Source organism: Pollicipes pollicipes, unplaced genomic scaffold (genome assembly GCF_011947565.3).
Source record: "Pollicipes pollicipes isolate AB1234 unplaced genomic scaffold, Ppol_2.1 Scaffold_1600;HRSCAF=1878_pilon_pilon_pilon, whole genome shotgun sequence".
NCBI lineage: Eukaryota > Metazoa > Arthropoda > Thecostraca > Pollicipedomorpha > Pollicipedidae > Pollicipes > Pollicipes pollicipes.
The window spans coordinates 14,075,531-14,093,152 of record NW_023595962.1 but is presented as its reverse complement, the minus strand read 5'-3'; the positions used below and the strand labels follow the sequence as shown (position 1 = coordinate 14,093,152).

At 56.7% G+C, this 17,622-nt stretch overlaps 2 protein-coding genes across 2 annotated transcripts; both read right to left on the bottom strand.

Moving 5' to 3' along the window:
• Positions 1-5,203: 5,203 nt before the first annotated feature.
• On the bottom strand, positions 5,204-11,274 carry LOC119105980 (zinc finger and SCAN domain-containing protein 21). The gene is made up of 8 exons (XM_037229607.1): positions 11,142-11,274; positions 9,441-9,456; positions 8,929-9,055; positions 8,509-8,655; positions 7,569-7,653; positions 6,944-7,059; positions 5,972-6,094; positions 5,204-5,359 (listed from the first exon to the last, which is right to left on the bottom strand). The coding sequence occupies exons 1-8, from the start codon at positions 11,272-11,274 to the stop codon at positions 5,204-5,206; spliced, it is 903 nt and encodes a 300-aa protein (XP_037085502.1).
• A 2,985-nt stretch (positions 11,275-14,259) lies between these two features.
• On the bottom strand, positions 14,260-17,622 carry LOC119105893 (dachshund homolog 1). Its single transcript, XM_037229489.1, has 3 exons — positions 17,479-17,622; positions 14,858-15,020; positions 14,260-14,469 (listed from the first exon to the last, which is right to left on the bottom strand). The coding sequence occupies exons 2-3, from the start codon at positions 14,960-14,962 to the stop codon at positions 14,260-14,262; spliced, it is 315 nt and encodes a 104-aa protein (XP_037085384.1). The 5' UTR covers positions 14,963-15,020; positions 17,479-17,622.

Here is a 17,622-nt window from a genome sequence, read left to right as displayed (position 1 = left end):
CCACTTTGTTCAGGACGGGCATTGGAGGCATCGCAGCTGCTTGCTGGTAGGCGGCCTCCACGTCGTCCGTATGCGTTGCCGCTTCCCGCACAGCTGGATCGTGGATCTGTGACACAAAGAAACAGTCACTTCCGTGCACCTATCAGGCGCATTAATCAGACCATTTACAAATCACCAGTTTTGTTTTTCATTGCGACAACAAAACGTCTTGGACCCGAACATGCCCATTCTTTCCTTATGGCACGCTTGTTTTTATGCACAGTCACTTTTTTGTGGTCCAGCGTGACATAATCCGAGCGGGTAAGGGGGACGGTCAACGGCCGACGAGTACTGCACTGCCTGCACCACTCTAATGCCTCCCGCTCCTGGCCATAACCACGGATCTGTCTGTATGGACCCCTTTTATAGTTCCATTTCATTGCATCGGCTGCCCCAGGGGGGTGGCGCCGCCATTTTTGTTTTTCGATGCAAAAATGCACGAGAACAGTACGACCCTCCGAGGCTCCAGCCCCCCCCCCCCCCCCCCTGCGCCTCCATTCGTCTCTGCCCGTGGGGTTCAGGGCCTATGGTTTAGGCACAGCAGCGGTTTTTACCGCGGTATTACTGTATGTAATCCCGGAGTTTGGTGACCAGGCAGACACTACCATAAACAGTAACACGAAGAGCCCAAAAGGGGTTCATAAGTAACAAGACTCGCAGAAAGCCGAGTGCACATGTACGGTATGCAGGTGAAAGAGCTGCTTAAGGCACCAGGGTAAACCAATATTAGAAGTTCATTGATGCACTAGGTACTGTACCTATTAACGGTTGTGGGGGTTGTTGGTCAGTTCACAGTGCGTAGATGTACTGTCAATGGGGCTGGGACTCGCTCGTGGAAACTTACCCTCCCCCCGCCACAAACCCTGGCTACGTCCCGACCCTCACCCCCCTTCGCCCGTGTAGCATGGGTGACTGTGCCACTTGTGTGATAGTCAGGCCCCACTTTGTAAACAAGATTATGGCCGGAAAATCTCGCTTGAATCTCGTATTGTAGCCTACAAACTGCACAGAGCGGCATGGGTTATGCATGCATTAGTGACTGATTCGGGTTCAAAAATTTCTGCATAAAGCAGACAGGAATTTTCCTTTTAAGCACACGCATACCCACTTCAGCGTACCGGCGATGTCCAGTCGCATAGAAGGAACTGCACTTGGTCGAAGGCATGATTTAACATTGGATATGAGACTGGCCTTAACCAGATGGCCAGGATCATAGTCATAATCCTGAAAATGCTCAGATCAGATTACCGCATTCTCCGCATTTATAGTGTTAGTCCATGAGCAACGGTGGTCACGTTTTCAGGACAGTTGGATCGTTTTTTTTTGGAAAAGTAACAAAAATGTCTTTCTTGTGCCGTTTCACATTCTTGCAAGCGATCACTTCACAGGATCGCATGTCGCTACCAAAAAAAACTGCCTTTGATGCTCACTTCTGTCCTACGCTCACACATCGCTCCAAAATTCTCTCATCCGCGGCATAATAGCACGCACTGACGCCACACAACAATACAGACTTGATGCTACACTGCACGATAATCACGATATTACATTTGATACATTACATTTGTATTACACGGCTTTGACGATGATAGACAAAGCCAACCACAGCATTTCTGCGCGACGACTGCTTTCCAAGCGACGAAGTCGACGTTTTTATGGAACGCCGATGCGCAAGCCATTGAGACTTTGTGACGTCACCGCTCAACATTAACGAAGCGCCAGCCCGACCAATTTCTCAACCTGCGATGATGGCTCCCTGGAATAGCGTTATTATCGCGACGCGGATGCCTGGGAGATCTTGAAATAGTCTCCCCGAGATATTCTGCAAAAAAGTCTGTGGGCGTGTAGTTCAGAAGTTAGAGGGTTTTAGGTCTTGAGAAAGACAGGGCTATGAACTGCTCCAAATGGTCTTCAAGATGGCTGCTTCAATTCAAAACCCCACACGATTGCAGAACACTCCTTTTAAGATGTTTGCGATTAGGGCAACGAGAATACGAATATCTGAAACATCACATCAGAAGACATTACTTTAAAACAGCATATATATGTAGACGACAAACTACGCAACAGCTTCATGCTGCACTGCGTCCTTTGATAGTTAAATTTTACACAAATTCAGCTTTATAAAACAGACGTAATCCGCAACCCTTGACGCAGCTACGTGTTGCATGCAAACGTAGCGGGCGGACAGTAAACATTCGATGGGCAATATGGAGACGCAGCTTGCGGCTTTTTACGTGGGCAATGCTAGCCGTTTGACACAAAAGGGGCACGAAGGGAGCGCCGTCCCCTTTCTTCCGTACCCTTTGAGGAGTCGGGGGGGGGGGGGGGGGGGGCGCTCTAGGCACTTGAAGAACGTCCAAACTTACGGACAGTTTTTTTTCGAGAATTTGGAACGCAGCAATGCTGAACAAGTAAGATCTAAGGCTTCTGGATCCATACCCCCGGATCTGGCCCCCAGGACCCCTGAACCCCTGGATAGGCTAGGAAATCATTGCTGATCTGGAATTTGGCGCCTGAGCAAAAACAGAGTGGGCTGAAAAACGCCGAAAACCGGTCCTTGAGTCCATGGCAAACCCGGGGCTCCCGCTAGGGTCGTGGAATCCGTCTGACAAAATTATCATTGCCACTTACTCCATTGTGCGAAAACCTGGCTAGGTGCCAGGTGCCTGGCATGGCTTATGACATAACATGACATGACATGACTCTTTTTGGCATGTTGAGAGGCTCTGGAACGATTGTAAAAGGCATGTATTAGACTCAAAGCTGTGCGTTTTTCATGTGTACGGTTAGCACAGTTTTAGATCGACCAATGCGTGTTTAAAATACCCTTTGTGCGTGCGTGTTTACATGCGTGTTTAACATACACATAGCCATATACTTTGTGTACGCGCTTCCGTCTTTCGTCATACAGGCTCAAACAAGATTTTGTGTCAAAAGTTTTGGTTACTTATGACGTCAATAACACCAGCGTTGTGTTCTAAAGCATGTCAACGAGGCTCAAAAAAGTACCCTCTGCTTCATGAAAACGGAGCTTCAGCTCTCTACGGCTTTGTTCTCAACCTCATTCTTGGTTTGTACAGAGTTGTTTCTGAAGCGGCTCGCTCCGCTTTTCAGACGGGCTTGTCAATGTCGGGGCAGATATGACCCGAAATTATAGGCTGACATTCTAAGCCGCTTGTTTCAAACGACGACCAGTGCTTTGAAACGCTGCGCGCACTCGTGCCGTTAAAAAGCTCCGTATTTCTTCTGTGAAAATCGGGTTACAGTGTGGCACATGCACAACATATCGTGTATAACACAACATAGCATATATAACATGCTATGGCATGTAACATAACAAAAGTATAGAATCGCAACAAAAAAAAAACGCAGAGGAAAATGACTAAGTGATCGCAATGTCTCACAATTGGATCGACTGTCAGCAGGAATTATCACTGAAATCAGCCTTTCCGTCACGCACGTTTTTATGGAAATGAGCATCTTCACCGCATGGTGCGGTGATAAATCCCTGTCAGATAACCACATGTGGTGTCTGCTCTCTCGCTCAAACGCATATAATAATCGATAAATCGGGAGGTCAGGCTAACGGGGGTCAGGCCAAGGGGTTCAGGTCACAGGATTCAGGTCACGAGGATCAGGTCACGGGGTTCAGGTCACGGGGCCAGATTACTGGGGCCAGGTCGTGGGGGTCAGGTCATGGGGTTCAAGTTACAGGGCTCAGGTCACGGGGGTCAGGTCACGAGGTTCAGGTCACAGGGATCAGGTCACAGGGATCAGGTCACGGGGTTCAGGTCACGGGGCTAGATCACTGGGGCCAGGTCACGGGGGTCAGGTCACGGGGATCAGGTCATGGGGTCAGGTCATGGAGTCCAGTTCACGCGGCCAGGTCACCGGGGTCAGGTTATTGGGTCAGGTTATGGGGGTCAGTTCATTGGGTCAGGTCACGGTAGCCAGGTCGCGGAGGTCAAGTTATGAGGTCATGTCAAGGATATCGGGTCACGGTGGTCAGGTCACGGGGTCAGGTCACGGGGTCATGTCATGGGTATCAAGTCACAGGGGCCAGGTTAGTTCAATACGGTCAGTGTTGCACCGTCTAGTTATTTTACTTTGTGACACTTCACTGGATGCTGCTACCATTTGCACTCGCTGTCCTGCAAAAGCGTGCATGAGTACAACTTCACACAGCGCCGTAGCACGCTTCCCTATGGCGCGCATCCAAGCGAAACCCAGACAACTTCAGCCGGCCGTGCTCGCGACCATCGTCACCGCGTGGCCACCGGCCGCTGCAGCTGCCCACGTCGACGCTCAGCGGACCCGCTCACCAGCGGCAGTGCCCCATAACCCGCTGCGTGACATCAGCATGTCAGCACGCGATGTGGCGGCGGGAGCGGCGGGAGTGGCGGGAGCGGCCCCTTCCGCCCGGCGTTATGTGCTGAGTACAGACGACTTTTAGTCCCCGCTTCCCTGCGTTTGCGGTGGAGGGGCTTTGCATAGCTGTGGTGGGCGTAGCCTCTGTGTGTTCTTGCAGCAGGCTAAAACGTTTCCACGTAGGAGAAATATCGATTGCCGATGCACACGTCGCGAGGGGTCCACCTAGTCCGGTCCATCCACCCGCCTTGTCGTGGGTGGTCATTGTCCGGTCCTACACACCCATCTTGTCCGGGTAGTCATTGCCTGGTCCTTCCCGGCCACCTTGTTGGCGCGGTCATTGCCTGGTCCTTCCCCGCTCGCCTTGCCTGCAGCGCTTGCATTCAGCCAGCACACTCATCTGCCACTGTGCCACGAGATTCCGCAGCCCTGTTCGCGCTTCTTCCGCGCTGGGGCGCTCCTCACGCAGCGGACCTCCGTGAGGCGCGAGGCACAGCTCTGGCTGGGCAGGACTGGCCGGCCTCACACCACACCAGCAGTGGACCTCCGTGGAGCGCGAGGCACAGCTCTGGCTGGGCAGGACTGGCCGGCCTCACACCACACCAGCAGCGGACCTCCGTGAAGAGCGAGGCACAGCTCTGACTAGGCGGGACTGGCCAGTCTCCACACGGTCTCCACACCACACCACACCAGTCAGGGTAGCAGCGCTTTATTTCCGGACAACGGGTGCAAGACAGAGATCAAGTCACGGACGAGTGGGGCAAAAACGTCACGCCTCGGTGGTTGACATCACTCACTGGGCGTTGCCGGCGCGCTCCGACCGCATCCCGTGCGTCAGCGTCACGCCTGGCCAGCCCCGTCCCCGGCGCCGGCCACGTCTCGCGCCCTCCAGTCGTGCCCAGCCGGAGCCGGAGCCAAAGCCGGCACCGGAACTGGCCGTCAGCCGGAGCTGGCCGCCGGCCGGAGCCAGAGCCGGAGCCAGAGCCAGAGCCAGAGCCGGAGCCGGAGCTGGCCGCCAGCCGACGCCCCTCTGGAGGCCGGGGACCGGACGGCGCAAGACTGCGGCACTCAGCCCCCGCGGCTCCCCGCACCCACGTGGCATCCTGGTAGAGTCTCACCTAGCCAGCGTGAGGGCAGTGATGACGCTAATGACATCGATATTCATGATCATGATAATGATGTAACAGATGAAAATTTCACGTGACCAGGGCGATGGCGATGATGGACGTGGTAATCATAATAGCGAAGGAGCTGACGACCCTTCCCAAGCGGGGCGAGGGCGATGATAATAATCGTCATCACAATAATAAAGCAGGACATCCCAACTCAATAGCACGGCACCTCAACCACACCGCTACACAACGCCCACACATAGAACACCCCGCCGACGGCGACGAAGCCAAGCCTCCTCCTCCACAGACGGCTCCAGCCGGCCGTCACCAACCACCGCCCGCCGCCGCCCACCACTCCTGGAGCGCCGGGCCCGCTGGCCGCCCCGCCGCGCGCCCCGTCACTTGGCTCTGGCGGCCGGCGCCAGGCCGTGCACAGTCCTGTTGTGCACCTTCAGCGCGCTGGTGGTGAGGAAGCCGCGGTCGCACGGCCCGCACCGGTGCGGCCGCTTGTCCGTGTGCACCCACTCGTGCGTGCGCAGGTTACTCTTGTCCCGGAACTGCTTGCCGCACACCTGGGGTCAGGTCACGGGGGTCAGGTCACGGGGGTCAGGTCACGGGGGTCAGGTCACGGGGTCAGGTCACGGGGGTCAGGTCACGGGGGTCAGGTCACGGGGGTCAGATCAACTGGGTAAGGTCACGGGGTCCGGACGCGGGGATGAGGTCACGGGATGAGGTCACGAGGTCAGGTCACGGAGTCAAGTCATGAGGTCAAGTCACGGTGGTCAGGCCACAGGGATAAGAAAATGAGGGTCAGGGAACGGGGATCCGGTCGAGGGGATTAGCACAGGGGGCGCGAACCACACCTTGCGTCGCCCGGGAGTGCCAAGGCGGCCAGGTCATCACAGGTCGCGGGGCGCTGCCAGGAGACAGTCGGGGCCGTTGGGTTGTCAGTGACGTCATATGAGGTCATCCAGTGACGGCCCCCACAGATCAGGTAAAGTCAGGTGAGGTCATGCGAGGTCAGATGGGTCAGGCGGGGCGAGCTGGGGGTCAGATGAGGTTAAGTGGGGTCACATGAGGTCAGGTGGTCGGGTGTGGCCTTAAACATGGCGAACACAGCACATGTTGGCACAGACTCTCCTGACCGGTTCAGACGAATCAGACGCTGTTGGCAGCACAGGCGCCAGAACCTGCGCACCCTCACCACAACAGATCTAGACATGCCCGACACCCCCTTTTGTCAGTGACGCCTGTATGACACCTTGCATGTGGCATCTGTACGCAAGCCGAACGATGGCACTGGCCGGGAAGCCGTGCCGATCGAGCCAGCCCCAGCTCAGCACCAGCACCAGCACCAGCACCAGCACCAGCATCAGCACCAGCACCATCACCATCACCAGCCGCTCGGGGGGCACTCTCACCCCGCACATGAAGGGCTTCTCGTCCGTGTGTGTGCGCATGTGGCCCTTGAACACGGAGCTCGACACGAACCTCTTGCCGCACACGTTACACACGAACGGCTTGTCGTCGTTGTGGCCTGCGGGCGAACGGCGTCAGTGACGGCCGGGGCGGAGCGCTGCAGCACGGAATGGCAGGCCCGGGTTCGATTCCCACCCGCGGCACGTTTCGTCGCACAGCGCACGGGGGGGGGGGGGAGGGGGCTTGACGTTAATGTCTGCGTCCTGGGACCCTTATGTGACATTTTTCGTCCTGATCGTTTGCACATCCTTCCCCTTGCCCTTTCCCATACCTACGTCTCTGCCTTCGGACATCCTTTCTATCTCTGCTCCTTCCCACCAGAACGCTCATCGTCCCGGCCCGTCACCCTCCCCTGCTACCATGACCCCAACCCACTCCCCCGCCTCTGCTCTCCTTCCCCGTCCTCTCGCCTCCGTTCTCCTTCCCCACTCTTTCGCCTCCATTCTCCCCCCCCCCCCAACTCCCCCGCCTCCGTTCTTCCCCATTCCCCGCCCCATTGCCCTCCCCCCACTCCCCGCCTCCGTCCTCCCCCCCCCCGCCCCCGCCTCCGCTGCCGCGGCTACTCACGCCGCAGGTGGCTGGTCAGGTGGGAGGACCAGCGGAACGTCTGGCCGCAGATGTGACAGTTCAGCGGCCGCTCGCCCGTGTGAGTCTGCCAGACACACAGATCCCGGGTCAGACCTCGGTTTGGACCTCGGGTCAGATCTCGGGTCAGGTCCCGGGTCAGACCTCGGGTCAGACCTCGGGTCAGATCTCGGGTCAGGTCCCGGGTTAGACCTCAGGCCAGACCTCGGGTCAGACCTCAGGTCAGACGTCAGGTCAGACCTCGGATCAGACCTCAGACCTCGGATCCCGCCTGCCCGCGCATCGACGGCCGCACCGTCCGCGGCCATCTGTCAGTCAGTCGTCAGCCGCGGCCCGATGGCAGCCAGCAGCGGGCATCAAAGTCAATGTGCGGGCAAACAGAACCGTGACGTCATTCCTGACCCTCGCCGAGGCACCGCTCAACGGGCGCGGGGCCTAATCTCAGCGTCCAAGCGGTTCTTCCTGTCACACAACCGTCACAAGCCTACTAACCGCGCATTATGAATAGTGCCGGGGAAACCCCGATGACGCCACGCAACGGTCGCCCAGCGGAGCGCAGAGATGCCTTCTTCGCCGCGGAGGATCTCAGGCGCCGCGCTCAAGAACCGCGCGGGGAGCCCCAGTGAGAACTCGGGGAGAACCCGAGGAGAAACCGCGCAGCACCCCGATAAAACCTAGGGAGAATCCTGGGAGAACACCGATGAAAACCAGAGGAGAACCCGCGGAGAACCCGAAAACTAGCGAAGAACTCCGCGGAGAACCCGATGACGGGCCCGTCGAAAAACCGCGGACAACCCCGATGAGGACCCGGGAGACTCCGAGGAGAACCCGACGAGAACCCAAGGAGAATCGAAGCAAAATCCCGCGGAGAACCCGCTAAGAGCCCCGAAGACCTCGATCGCCCAGTGCGACCCTAACGCACCTGCAGATGCTTGGTCAGGTGTCCCTGCCAGGCGAACGTCTTGCCGCAGATGTGGCACGCGTGGCTGTGGTCGTACACGTACTTGACCTTGCTGCGCGCCGGGTCCCGGGGGTCCGGCACTACCACCTTGACGCGGGCCTTGGAGCCCTGGGGGCGGCGGCCGGCGCCCGGCGTCAGGGGCGGGGGAGGCGGCGCAGGAGAGCGCTGGCTGGTGTGTACATGATGGCGATAATAACACGTGATGATACGAGGCTGGGATATCCGAGGATACCCGATCTATACACCCAGGCTGGCACGAGACACAGACTAGCGGACAAGCGACAACATTTTTAATGTTTTCCATTTCCCACCCAGTCTGGCCCTTTTCACACGTCACCGACCACCATCACTGGCGTTCTTTTTTCCCCCGTCACCACTGACCGTTTTCTTTTTGCGGGCGGCCGACTCGGCTTTTGACGTGGCCAACGCCACGTAGAGGTCATCGGTCGGGTCATCAGGGTCAGCCAGGTCACCGGTGATGACGCTGGGCGACGGCGACGACGCCCGACTGCCAACAACGACCAAGGTCATGTCAGGTCACGAGGGTCGCGCCGGCCAGTTCGGGTCGCGCCCGCCCGCGAGCCCACACACGGACGGCTGGTGACACAAGGCCAGGGCATAAGGTCATCTGACAGCGCACAAGGTCATCTGACAGCGCACGTTATGACAGCGTCCAAGGTCATCTGACAGCGTCCAAGGCCATATGACAGCGCGCAAGGTCAGGCGTTTCGCATCAGACCAGATTGGTACCAATCCTCGACCCCACCGCCACGGGGCCTCAGCCGGTTCGCCCAACCCCGTCCCGCCCCGCTCACCTGCCGCCGCGTTCCTCCGGCCACTCCTCCGTGACGTCACAGTCAGCTGACGGCGGCTCGGGCGGAGCGGCGGTCGACTTGGCCTCCTCCTCTTCTGCAACAGGGCGGCGGTGAGCGGTGACCATGTGGCCGCGGTCAGTCCGAGCCATGTACACATGCGTTCGTGAGCGGGTCCACGGCAGGTCCACAGCAGGTCCACAGCCGCTGTGGTGGAGAGGCGACCCCACACAGGTCCGTCTCAGAAGGTCGCATGGTCCACAGCAGGTCCACAGCGGGTCCACAGCAGGTCCACAGCAGGTCCACAGCCGCTGTGGTGGAGAGGCGACCCCCGCACAGGTCCGTCTCAGAAGGTCGCATGGTCCACAGCAGGTCCACAGCAGGTCCACAGCAGGTCCACAGCAGGTCCACAGCCGCTGTAGTGGAGAGGCGACCCCACACAGGTCCGTCTCAGAAGGTCGCATGGTCCACAGCAGGTCCACAGCGGGTCCACAGCAGGTCCACAGCAGGTCCACAGCCGCTGTAGTGGAGAGGCGACCCCACACAGGTCCGTCTCAGAAGGTCGCATGGTCCACAGCAGGTCCACAGCGGGTCCACAGCGGGTCCACAGCCGCTGTGGTGGAGCGGCGACCCCGCACAGGTCCGTCTCAGGTCACATGCTCCAGCGCCAGTGTGGGGATCAGACCACGAGGATCTACGCGATGAGACGGGCTTTCTTCAGCACGAAGGTAAAAAGTCCAACCAAACGTTACAATTTTACCAAAAAGTGATGGGGCATGCGGATGAGGCCTGCAATAATCGCAAAGGCCTGCGTGCGCAAGGAAAATGGTCGTTTGACCCTGCACAGACACGGGTAACATGACTGATCATTTGGGCCCAGCACTGCATGACAAGGCAACCAAACCCATTGAAAGTCGTCTAGAGCAGCAGCGGAAAACAACACCGCCCCGGTGTCCCAGCGACGCAAGGCTTGCGTCGTCGCCAGGGGGTTTTGCGTGGGCCTACGCAAACCTCTCTCCGGCTCTCCACATGGGCTGGGCTGGATGAAGGGGAGCCGCCTGTGCGACAAAGGTGGCCTTCGGAGGCGGCATCTCAAGGAACGCAGGACAGGATGGATGCGGGCTCATCTGAAACCAGGACGGATGACGGTACTGACGGCCTCCAGGAGTTGTGCCTTTATTCTCATATGGCAAGCTGGACACAGCCAAACAGTGCATTTCCCATCGTTTGCTGCTCCGGCTCTCCGGGTCGGTGGCCGCTAGTGTGGCCTGAGCGCTGCGCCGACCGCCATGGCCAGCGGACGTGCCGTGCCGTGCCATGCCGTGCTGTACTGTGCCGTGCCGTGCCGTGTCAGTGTCGTGCCGTGCCAGGTCGTGCCATGCCGTGTCATGACGTACCGTGCCGTGTCCTGACGTGCCATGCCGTGTCATGCCGTGTCATGACGTGCCACGCCGTGTTATGACCTACCGTGCCGTGCCGTGCTGTACCCTGACGTGACATGCCGTGTCATGGCGTACCGTGCCGTGCCGTGCCCTGATGTGCCATGCCGTGTCATGACGTACCGTACCGTGCCGTGCCATGCCGTGTCATGACGTACCGTACCGTGCCCTGACGTGCCCTGCCGTGTCATGACGCACCGTGCCGTGTCATGACGTGCCATGTCGTGTCATGACCTACCGTGCCGTGCCGTGCCCTGACGTGACATGTCGTGTCGTGTCATGACGTGCCGTGCCGTGCCGTGCCCTGATGTGCCATGCCGTACCGCACTGTGCCGTGACTGACCTGGAGTGTGTGGCAGCGGCACGGGCCGCCAGCCGGCGTACTCGACCTTGCGCCCCAGCACGGTCCGCGTGAAACGCTGCCGCACCTGGCGGGTCAGCTGCTCGGACCGCTCCTGCAGCTCCTGGGCAGACATCGAGAACAGGGTCAGACACTGAGGAGGAGCACGGGGTAAGCTGCCTGGACCGCTCCTGCAGCTCCTGGACTAAACATCGAGAACAGGGTCAGACACTGAGGAGGAGCACGGGGTAAGCTGCCTGGACCGCCTCCTGCAGCTCCTGACTAAACATCGAGAACACGGTAAGACACTGAGGAAGGGCACGGAATCAGCTGCACGGACCGCTCCTGCAGCTCCTAAACAGGACATTGAGAGCAGGGTCAGACGCTGAGGAGGGGCACAGGGTCAGCTGCTCGTACCGCTTCTAGCGCCAGACGCACGCTACTGAACGCTGCTCTGCCTCCAGACTCCTGCTGTTGAACGCTACTCTGCTGCTGTCCGACGAGGCAAACACGCCGAGCGTCGCGACGGGAGGGTCGAAAGGCTTCCTACGCAGCGGCGGTTGGCAGCTGGTCCGGTGTTTCAATATTCAACCACTTAGGTGACGGGGATGTCAATATTTGTACATGCTATGATCTCCCCTTCCTCCGGCTTGGGATTCACTGTCTGCTGCTCCCCTCGCCATGCTCAAAATCGACTACTCAGCATCGAACCGGGCGGCGGTCAGTCCGTCATCCTAACCGCCTCAGGCTCGACAAAGCGACCGGGCTGGTGCCTTGTTTAGGTTTGTTTGGGTTTGGGGTCAGAGGGCAAGGGACTAGCACCAACAACATGCGTGCAAAGCCACCACAGAACCTGAATTCTGGCACCATGGTTTTCTGATTACACCCCGAACACCGTGCTGGATGGAATTTCGGACCCCTGTGCCGATCCGTCTCATTCCACGCACCGCTGACCCGCTCAGAGACCGGAGCTGACACCGGCGGCTCACCAGAGACCGGAGCTCACCGGCGGCCGGGCGGTCACGACAATCTGAACACGGACGCCGGCGTCGGGCCGCCACGCCGCGCCCGCGCGCCCGCTTCGAGTCTCCCTTCCCACGACTGACGTCGGCCGCCGACCCCCGGCCTTTGCCGGCCGCTGCGACCGACCGACCAACCAACCGACCCTCCGATCGACCGACCGATCGACCAACCCACCTTCCGATCGACCGACCGACCAACCGACCTTCCGATCGACCGACCGACCGACCGACCGACTAACCGACCTTGCCACCAACGACCCACCAACCTTGAGCCGGAAGTCGACGTCGTCGGCCTCCTCCAGCAGTTTGAGGCAGGCCAGGCAGATGGCGTCGCTGTGAAGGCGCTCGGCCGGCAGCGGGCAGTCCAGCAGGCACTCCAGCTTGACGCACACCGGCGTCTTGGAGCCCGACAGGATGTTGGTCTCGCCGAATATCTCGATCATGCCGCGCGCCGCCGGCGAGTCGCACAGGAAGCACAGCACCTCGCCGCTCCTGGCGGCCGGGTCAGGTCAGGTCAGGTCAGCTGACGGTCGGGTCGTGTCAGGTGACGATCGGGTCAGGTCAGGTGATGGTCAGGTGGCATGCGGAGTGGTAGGGTGAAGTGAGGTGAGGTGAAGCTGGGTGAGCTGGGGCCAGGGAGGCGTGGTGATACCAGGCGAGGACGAGGCGACAGCGAAGTGAGGCGAGATGGCGTCAGGTAATACGAACAAAAATCACATTAGTTCAGGACTAACCCAGTTAACATTAGATGCGCTGAAGTCAACACAATTCCTTCATAGCCGCAGCAACGCTAGATACTGAAAATCAATTGCATAGTACTTTTGCATCAATTCCTCTCACACCGTGTTAGGCGTCTGCCCACGCTCTAGCGCAGAGGCGGCAGCTCAGAGGTTGGAACGGCATGCCACATGATTCATCATTTTACTGAGCGAATATCATCAGACATACTATTGACAACAAAAAAACACACACACACATTACTGAACAGAAAGCACGCATGTGTTTCCCAAGTGCGCCTTCTGCAGATGGCACTCGATAAAATGCTAACACGACGCACCAAAAGATTCAAATACGGTGGACCTTCATGCTCACTTTGGCACACAGAAACAACATTTGAAACCACACACACCCCACCCAACAACCACACGGTTCCACACGGTCCCGGCCCGCGGTAGCCCGGCCTCCAAGCACCGGTGCGACGCCCGCTCACCTGTGCTTGATCTCGACCAGGCTGGCGGGCGGCTGAGCGTTGGCCATCTGCTGGACGTACTGCGCCACGGCGTCCACCAGCTCGGCGTTGGCCGACATCTGGTGGTCGTCCTGGTAAACCGCAGTTGGCCGCGGCGCCACTGCGAGCGCGACGGTTCGGCTATGTTAGGACGTGTGTGGCGGCCGCCGGGCGTTGCAATCTGTCACGGCGACCGCGGCTGAGTGGTGGCGGGTGGGGGGTGAGGGTTGGGGGGGGGGGGGGGGAGGGGAGGGAGGCCAGAGCGGAGCCGACGGCCGTTACGAGCCCCCACCCACGCTCTGCGGGTCACAAAACATCCTGCGAGCGCTGGCCAATCGGCTCATGCAAGCGTCGCTGCCACCGCCGCCGCCGCGACCCAGGGACGGTCAGCCGCGTCCCGCGACCCGGAGGTCCAGCACGTGATTCCATCCGCGGGACTCCAGCGGCGTCATGCGCGACGAGTCAGACGCAGAGCTGGCTACATGAACGTCGGCTGGTAACCAGCCCAGGGTGACCTGATTCAGCAGGGTCTAGGACCGCCACCTGGGCGTGTGGTCGTGATGAGGAGACGCGCAGCAGTTCTGCGCGATGGAAGGACCATGAACAAGACTGGCATTCCAATCACAATTAAACCGCTTCTTGGACAGCGGGCTCAGAACGCCCGCGTGTCGCGCTGAGCGTGTATGTACTTGCTCTTTCCGCAAAGTTGCGACGCTAGTCGTCCTCACGTTAATGTAACCGGCAAGGGTGCATGAAAACCAGCCGGCTTTATCATACATCGTGCCACTGCAACAGTGGGACGCGCCATCCCGCACCCCAGCGCGACCGCGTGAAAAAGTTCTGCCTCCGTCCGGCCTCGAACCGGCGCCGCTCACCTGCAGGCCACCTGGTCGGCGTGCGCGGCGAAGCCGTCGAGCGCGTCGACAGCCACCAGCGTGTCTTGCTTGAGCACGTCCAGCAGGCCGGCCGTGTCGGCCAGCATGGCCGGCGTCAGGGAGCCGCCGCCGCTGCCGCTGCCGTTGCCGCCGCCGCCAGAGGAGGAGCCGCCCCCGCCACCACACGTTGTGATGGTGTACACCAGCTGAGGAGTGACGTCACCGACGCAGCCGTTAGCGAGCTTGGACGGTGGGTTTGCGAGGCAAAGACAGGCTTGCTTGGCGTCCAGTGAGGTTTACGAGGCTTCCAAGGGCTTCAAAGAGGGTGCCAAGTGGACTTACAGGCGCCGGTCATAGCTTTTGGCCACAATCACCGATCTTCAATAACTAATTCTTGCCAAGCGCGGCTGCGAGACCTGTTGACCATGCTCGCGCTTCCAGTGAACAACTCACCCACCAGCGCGCGCACTCAAACGAACCAGCGCCCCAAGAGGGGCATCCCGCCGAGACCCGTCACGGAGACCCCAGCATGCCGCACCCAGCGCGCGCGCTTCCCCGCCGGCGCACGGCGCCGACCAGCGGCGCGCGGCCCACCTGTCTTCCGTCGGAGGAAGTGCGGTACGAGAGCGGCACCTGCAGCAGCTCCGTGCCCGGTGCCGAGCTGAACGGGAACTCGTTGGGCGTGTGGTCCGGCTCCATGGCGCGCTGCTCGCGCTGCACGCTGCCGCGGTCCCGTCAATGGCGCACGGCCAGTCAGCTGGAACACGCCGGAGTCGGTGGGCGGCGGTGCACGCACCGTTGGGGTACCATGAGGCGTTGCTTGCGCCAGGGATGATGATGACAGGGTGATGGCGAAACTCGGCATTTTGCGTCATTGGCCTTGATGGGTCACCCTTGACAGCAGCATATTGATTTTCAGGGACCATGCACTGTGCTCATTTCATGCATTGATAGAGCTGTCTGATTGGGAGGCAAAAACATAACTCTCAATTAAATATGTCAAGCAAAAGAGGAGTCAAGATACACTGTAGTGACAAGGGAATAATAGGAATCAAGAACATGTTTGTATCACATGCATGAATGCAAGCATAAGATGATGTTTTTCCCATATCACAGTTCAAAATGATCATTTAAAAGAACCTTGAATCTGAATGTTAACAAACAACACTGGTTGAAATATGCCGCAATATTGTTTTGTGATAAAATTTCTACGACATGAATAATGCACCATCAAACTGTTGTAAAACCACTTTAACTCGGACCACTCTGGTTCAGCAATGCAGTCAAGTGATCATCATTTCTCACTGCAAGTGTAAAAGTTTTTTGCTTTCTGCTCAACCCATCTCAACTTCAAAATTGTACTTAAATTACGTTTTACAAGTAAGACTTCACACATCTCAATGTTGTTTTAAGATTGTATATGCATATTATGAATACACTGCCCCACACTGAATTTGTCAGGATTAAGATGAATTTTACAATCTAGGTTCTTAATACAGAAGTTCTTATAGCTGATGCATTTCCAAAATGAATGACATTCCTGACATGACATGCCAAGCTAGCAAATTCTGTTTACTTGAGCTACAGTCACATTTTGGTTACGGGCCAGAGTTCTGCAATGTTTTGGATCCTTGTTTATAACATGGTACAACAAAATTGAAAGCACACTACAGATGACAGGACAGGGCCACACAAGGGACAACTGCACACAACACAGCATAGGCACAACACAGAAGACAGTGCAGCAGACATATCAATGTTCTGCACAAACGAAAACCAAATGCATGACAATGGGCAAGAATGTAAAAATGTAAGAATGTAAGAATACTGAGTGACTGAAAGTTGTATATTGCACACTGACTCCATGAGCCTCAGATTTGCTCAAATCAGCAACAAATATCCAGAATCTCTCATATATTGTTGCTGCAGGCTACTGTGATTACTTGTTGATATATCCTTTAATATAATTTGAGGCCTCATGTGAGCCCAATCAAATGCAGAGAATCTTAACACATCTTGTGTTATTCAAAAATGTTATAAGCAAGCATGTTAAATTGGATATTACCACCAAATGCCAAATCAGATGTAATGGATTGCTTGTGACTGTGAATGTCACACTATGATTTCAGGTATGGGAAATGCCTGTGTGTTAATGCTACATAACCCAGATGATAAAATGTGCATGTCAAAGGCAAACATGTCCTGTCTGGTAGCAACACTGCAGCAACAATTTCAGTACACAGTTGTTATAAACCACGGTGGGCAGGGTTTATCACATTACATCAATTTTGGCTCACAGAGTTAATGTTTCAAGGAATTATGATGTTGCAAAGGTACTTATGGTCTGAAAGTACTATGAGAATGTTTCTCATGTAAAATAAGATGCAAAATCAATCATAGCTTAGTCTGCCCTTTGTTTGGCGCAATTCAGCTTCATCTGAATTTGGTGCACCAGTGTGAGATTCACCACACCTAAGCTGCAGGCATTAGATGCAATGGATGGATTTCCTAAAACTGGTATTTAACTATACTGGCCTACAATAGAGCATGGCTTATGACAGATATAATTAAACAAACAACATGAACTACATGATAGATACAATAAAACAGACAATGCAAACTAGGTGGTAGATACAATAAAACAACCAACATAAACTAGATACTGAGAATGAAGGATGCACCAAGCTAGAAAAACAACAACCTGTCTATAAAAGATGGAGCAGTTATTTGGAGCACTTAACTTTCAGGAAACCACAAATTACACTTAGTGACTGAGCAAGCCCCAGTCCCAGCAAGGGCAGTCAGACACCTCAGCAATTGCTGCACAGGCATGGCAGTGATAGATAGCTTTCACAGAAATGGCACAATTGAATCATGAAGTTAGGATGCAAATTTGCTGTATCTGGGGACCAGCAAACACATCCCATGCTATCTAAAAGTGCAATAGGCACCACCGTAAGGCATTTACGTATTTACTGGTGCCCGTACCCACCGCTGGCATCAGTTCTTTAAATGGCTTTATTTGACCAGAAAAGGGGGATCTCACCATTACTTGTGGCAAAATGGAGGACAAAGATTGCGGGAACTAGAGGCGGGTGACAACAACCATAAAACTTCACATACCGATGCCTGCAAGGCACTATAATTACGATGTATGTAAGGAATTGGGGTAACAGAGGGTCGGCCTCCCACTTTGGACGTTCCTACACCCGTACCTCATTATCTACTCCACACGTTGATTGTAACCGGATCAATACCTGCGTGACATTCCTGTTACAACAGCAACAATATCCAAGGATGATCAATCACAGAACAAACCAATGCAATACAGTCTCAGCAGAACAACCCGAAATGCGTGG

What these genes read in the sequence shown, in the direction of transcription:
- LOC119105980 (XM_037229607.1), bottom strand. Translation starts at nt 11,274, where the DNA reads ATGTCTGCCCAGGAGCTGCAGGAGCGGTCCGAGCAGCTGACCCGCCAG. An exon ending in CCGCCCGCAAAAAGAAAACG is followed by an intron (nt 8,656 to 8,928) that starts GTCAGTGGTGAC and finishes CGCCGCCCCCAG; the next exon opens with GGCTCCAAGGCCCGCGTCAA. An exon ending in CCTGACCAGCCACCTGCGGC is followed by an intron (nt 7,060 to 7,568) that starts GTGAGTAGCCGC and finishes GTTCGCCCGCAG; the next exon opens with GCCACAACGACGACAAGCCG.
- LOC119105893 (XM_037229489.1), bottom strand. Translation starts at nt 14,962, where the DNA reads ATGGAGCCGGACCACACGCCCAACGAGTTCCCGTTCAGCTCGGCACCG. An exon ending in CTTCCTCCGACGGAAGACAG is followed by an intron (nt 14,470 to 14,857) that starts GTGGGCCGCGCG and finishes GTCACTCCTCAG; the next exon opens with CTGGTGTACACCATCACAAC.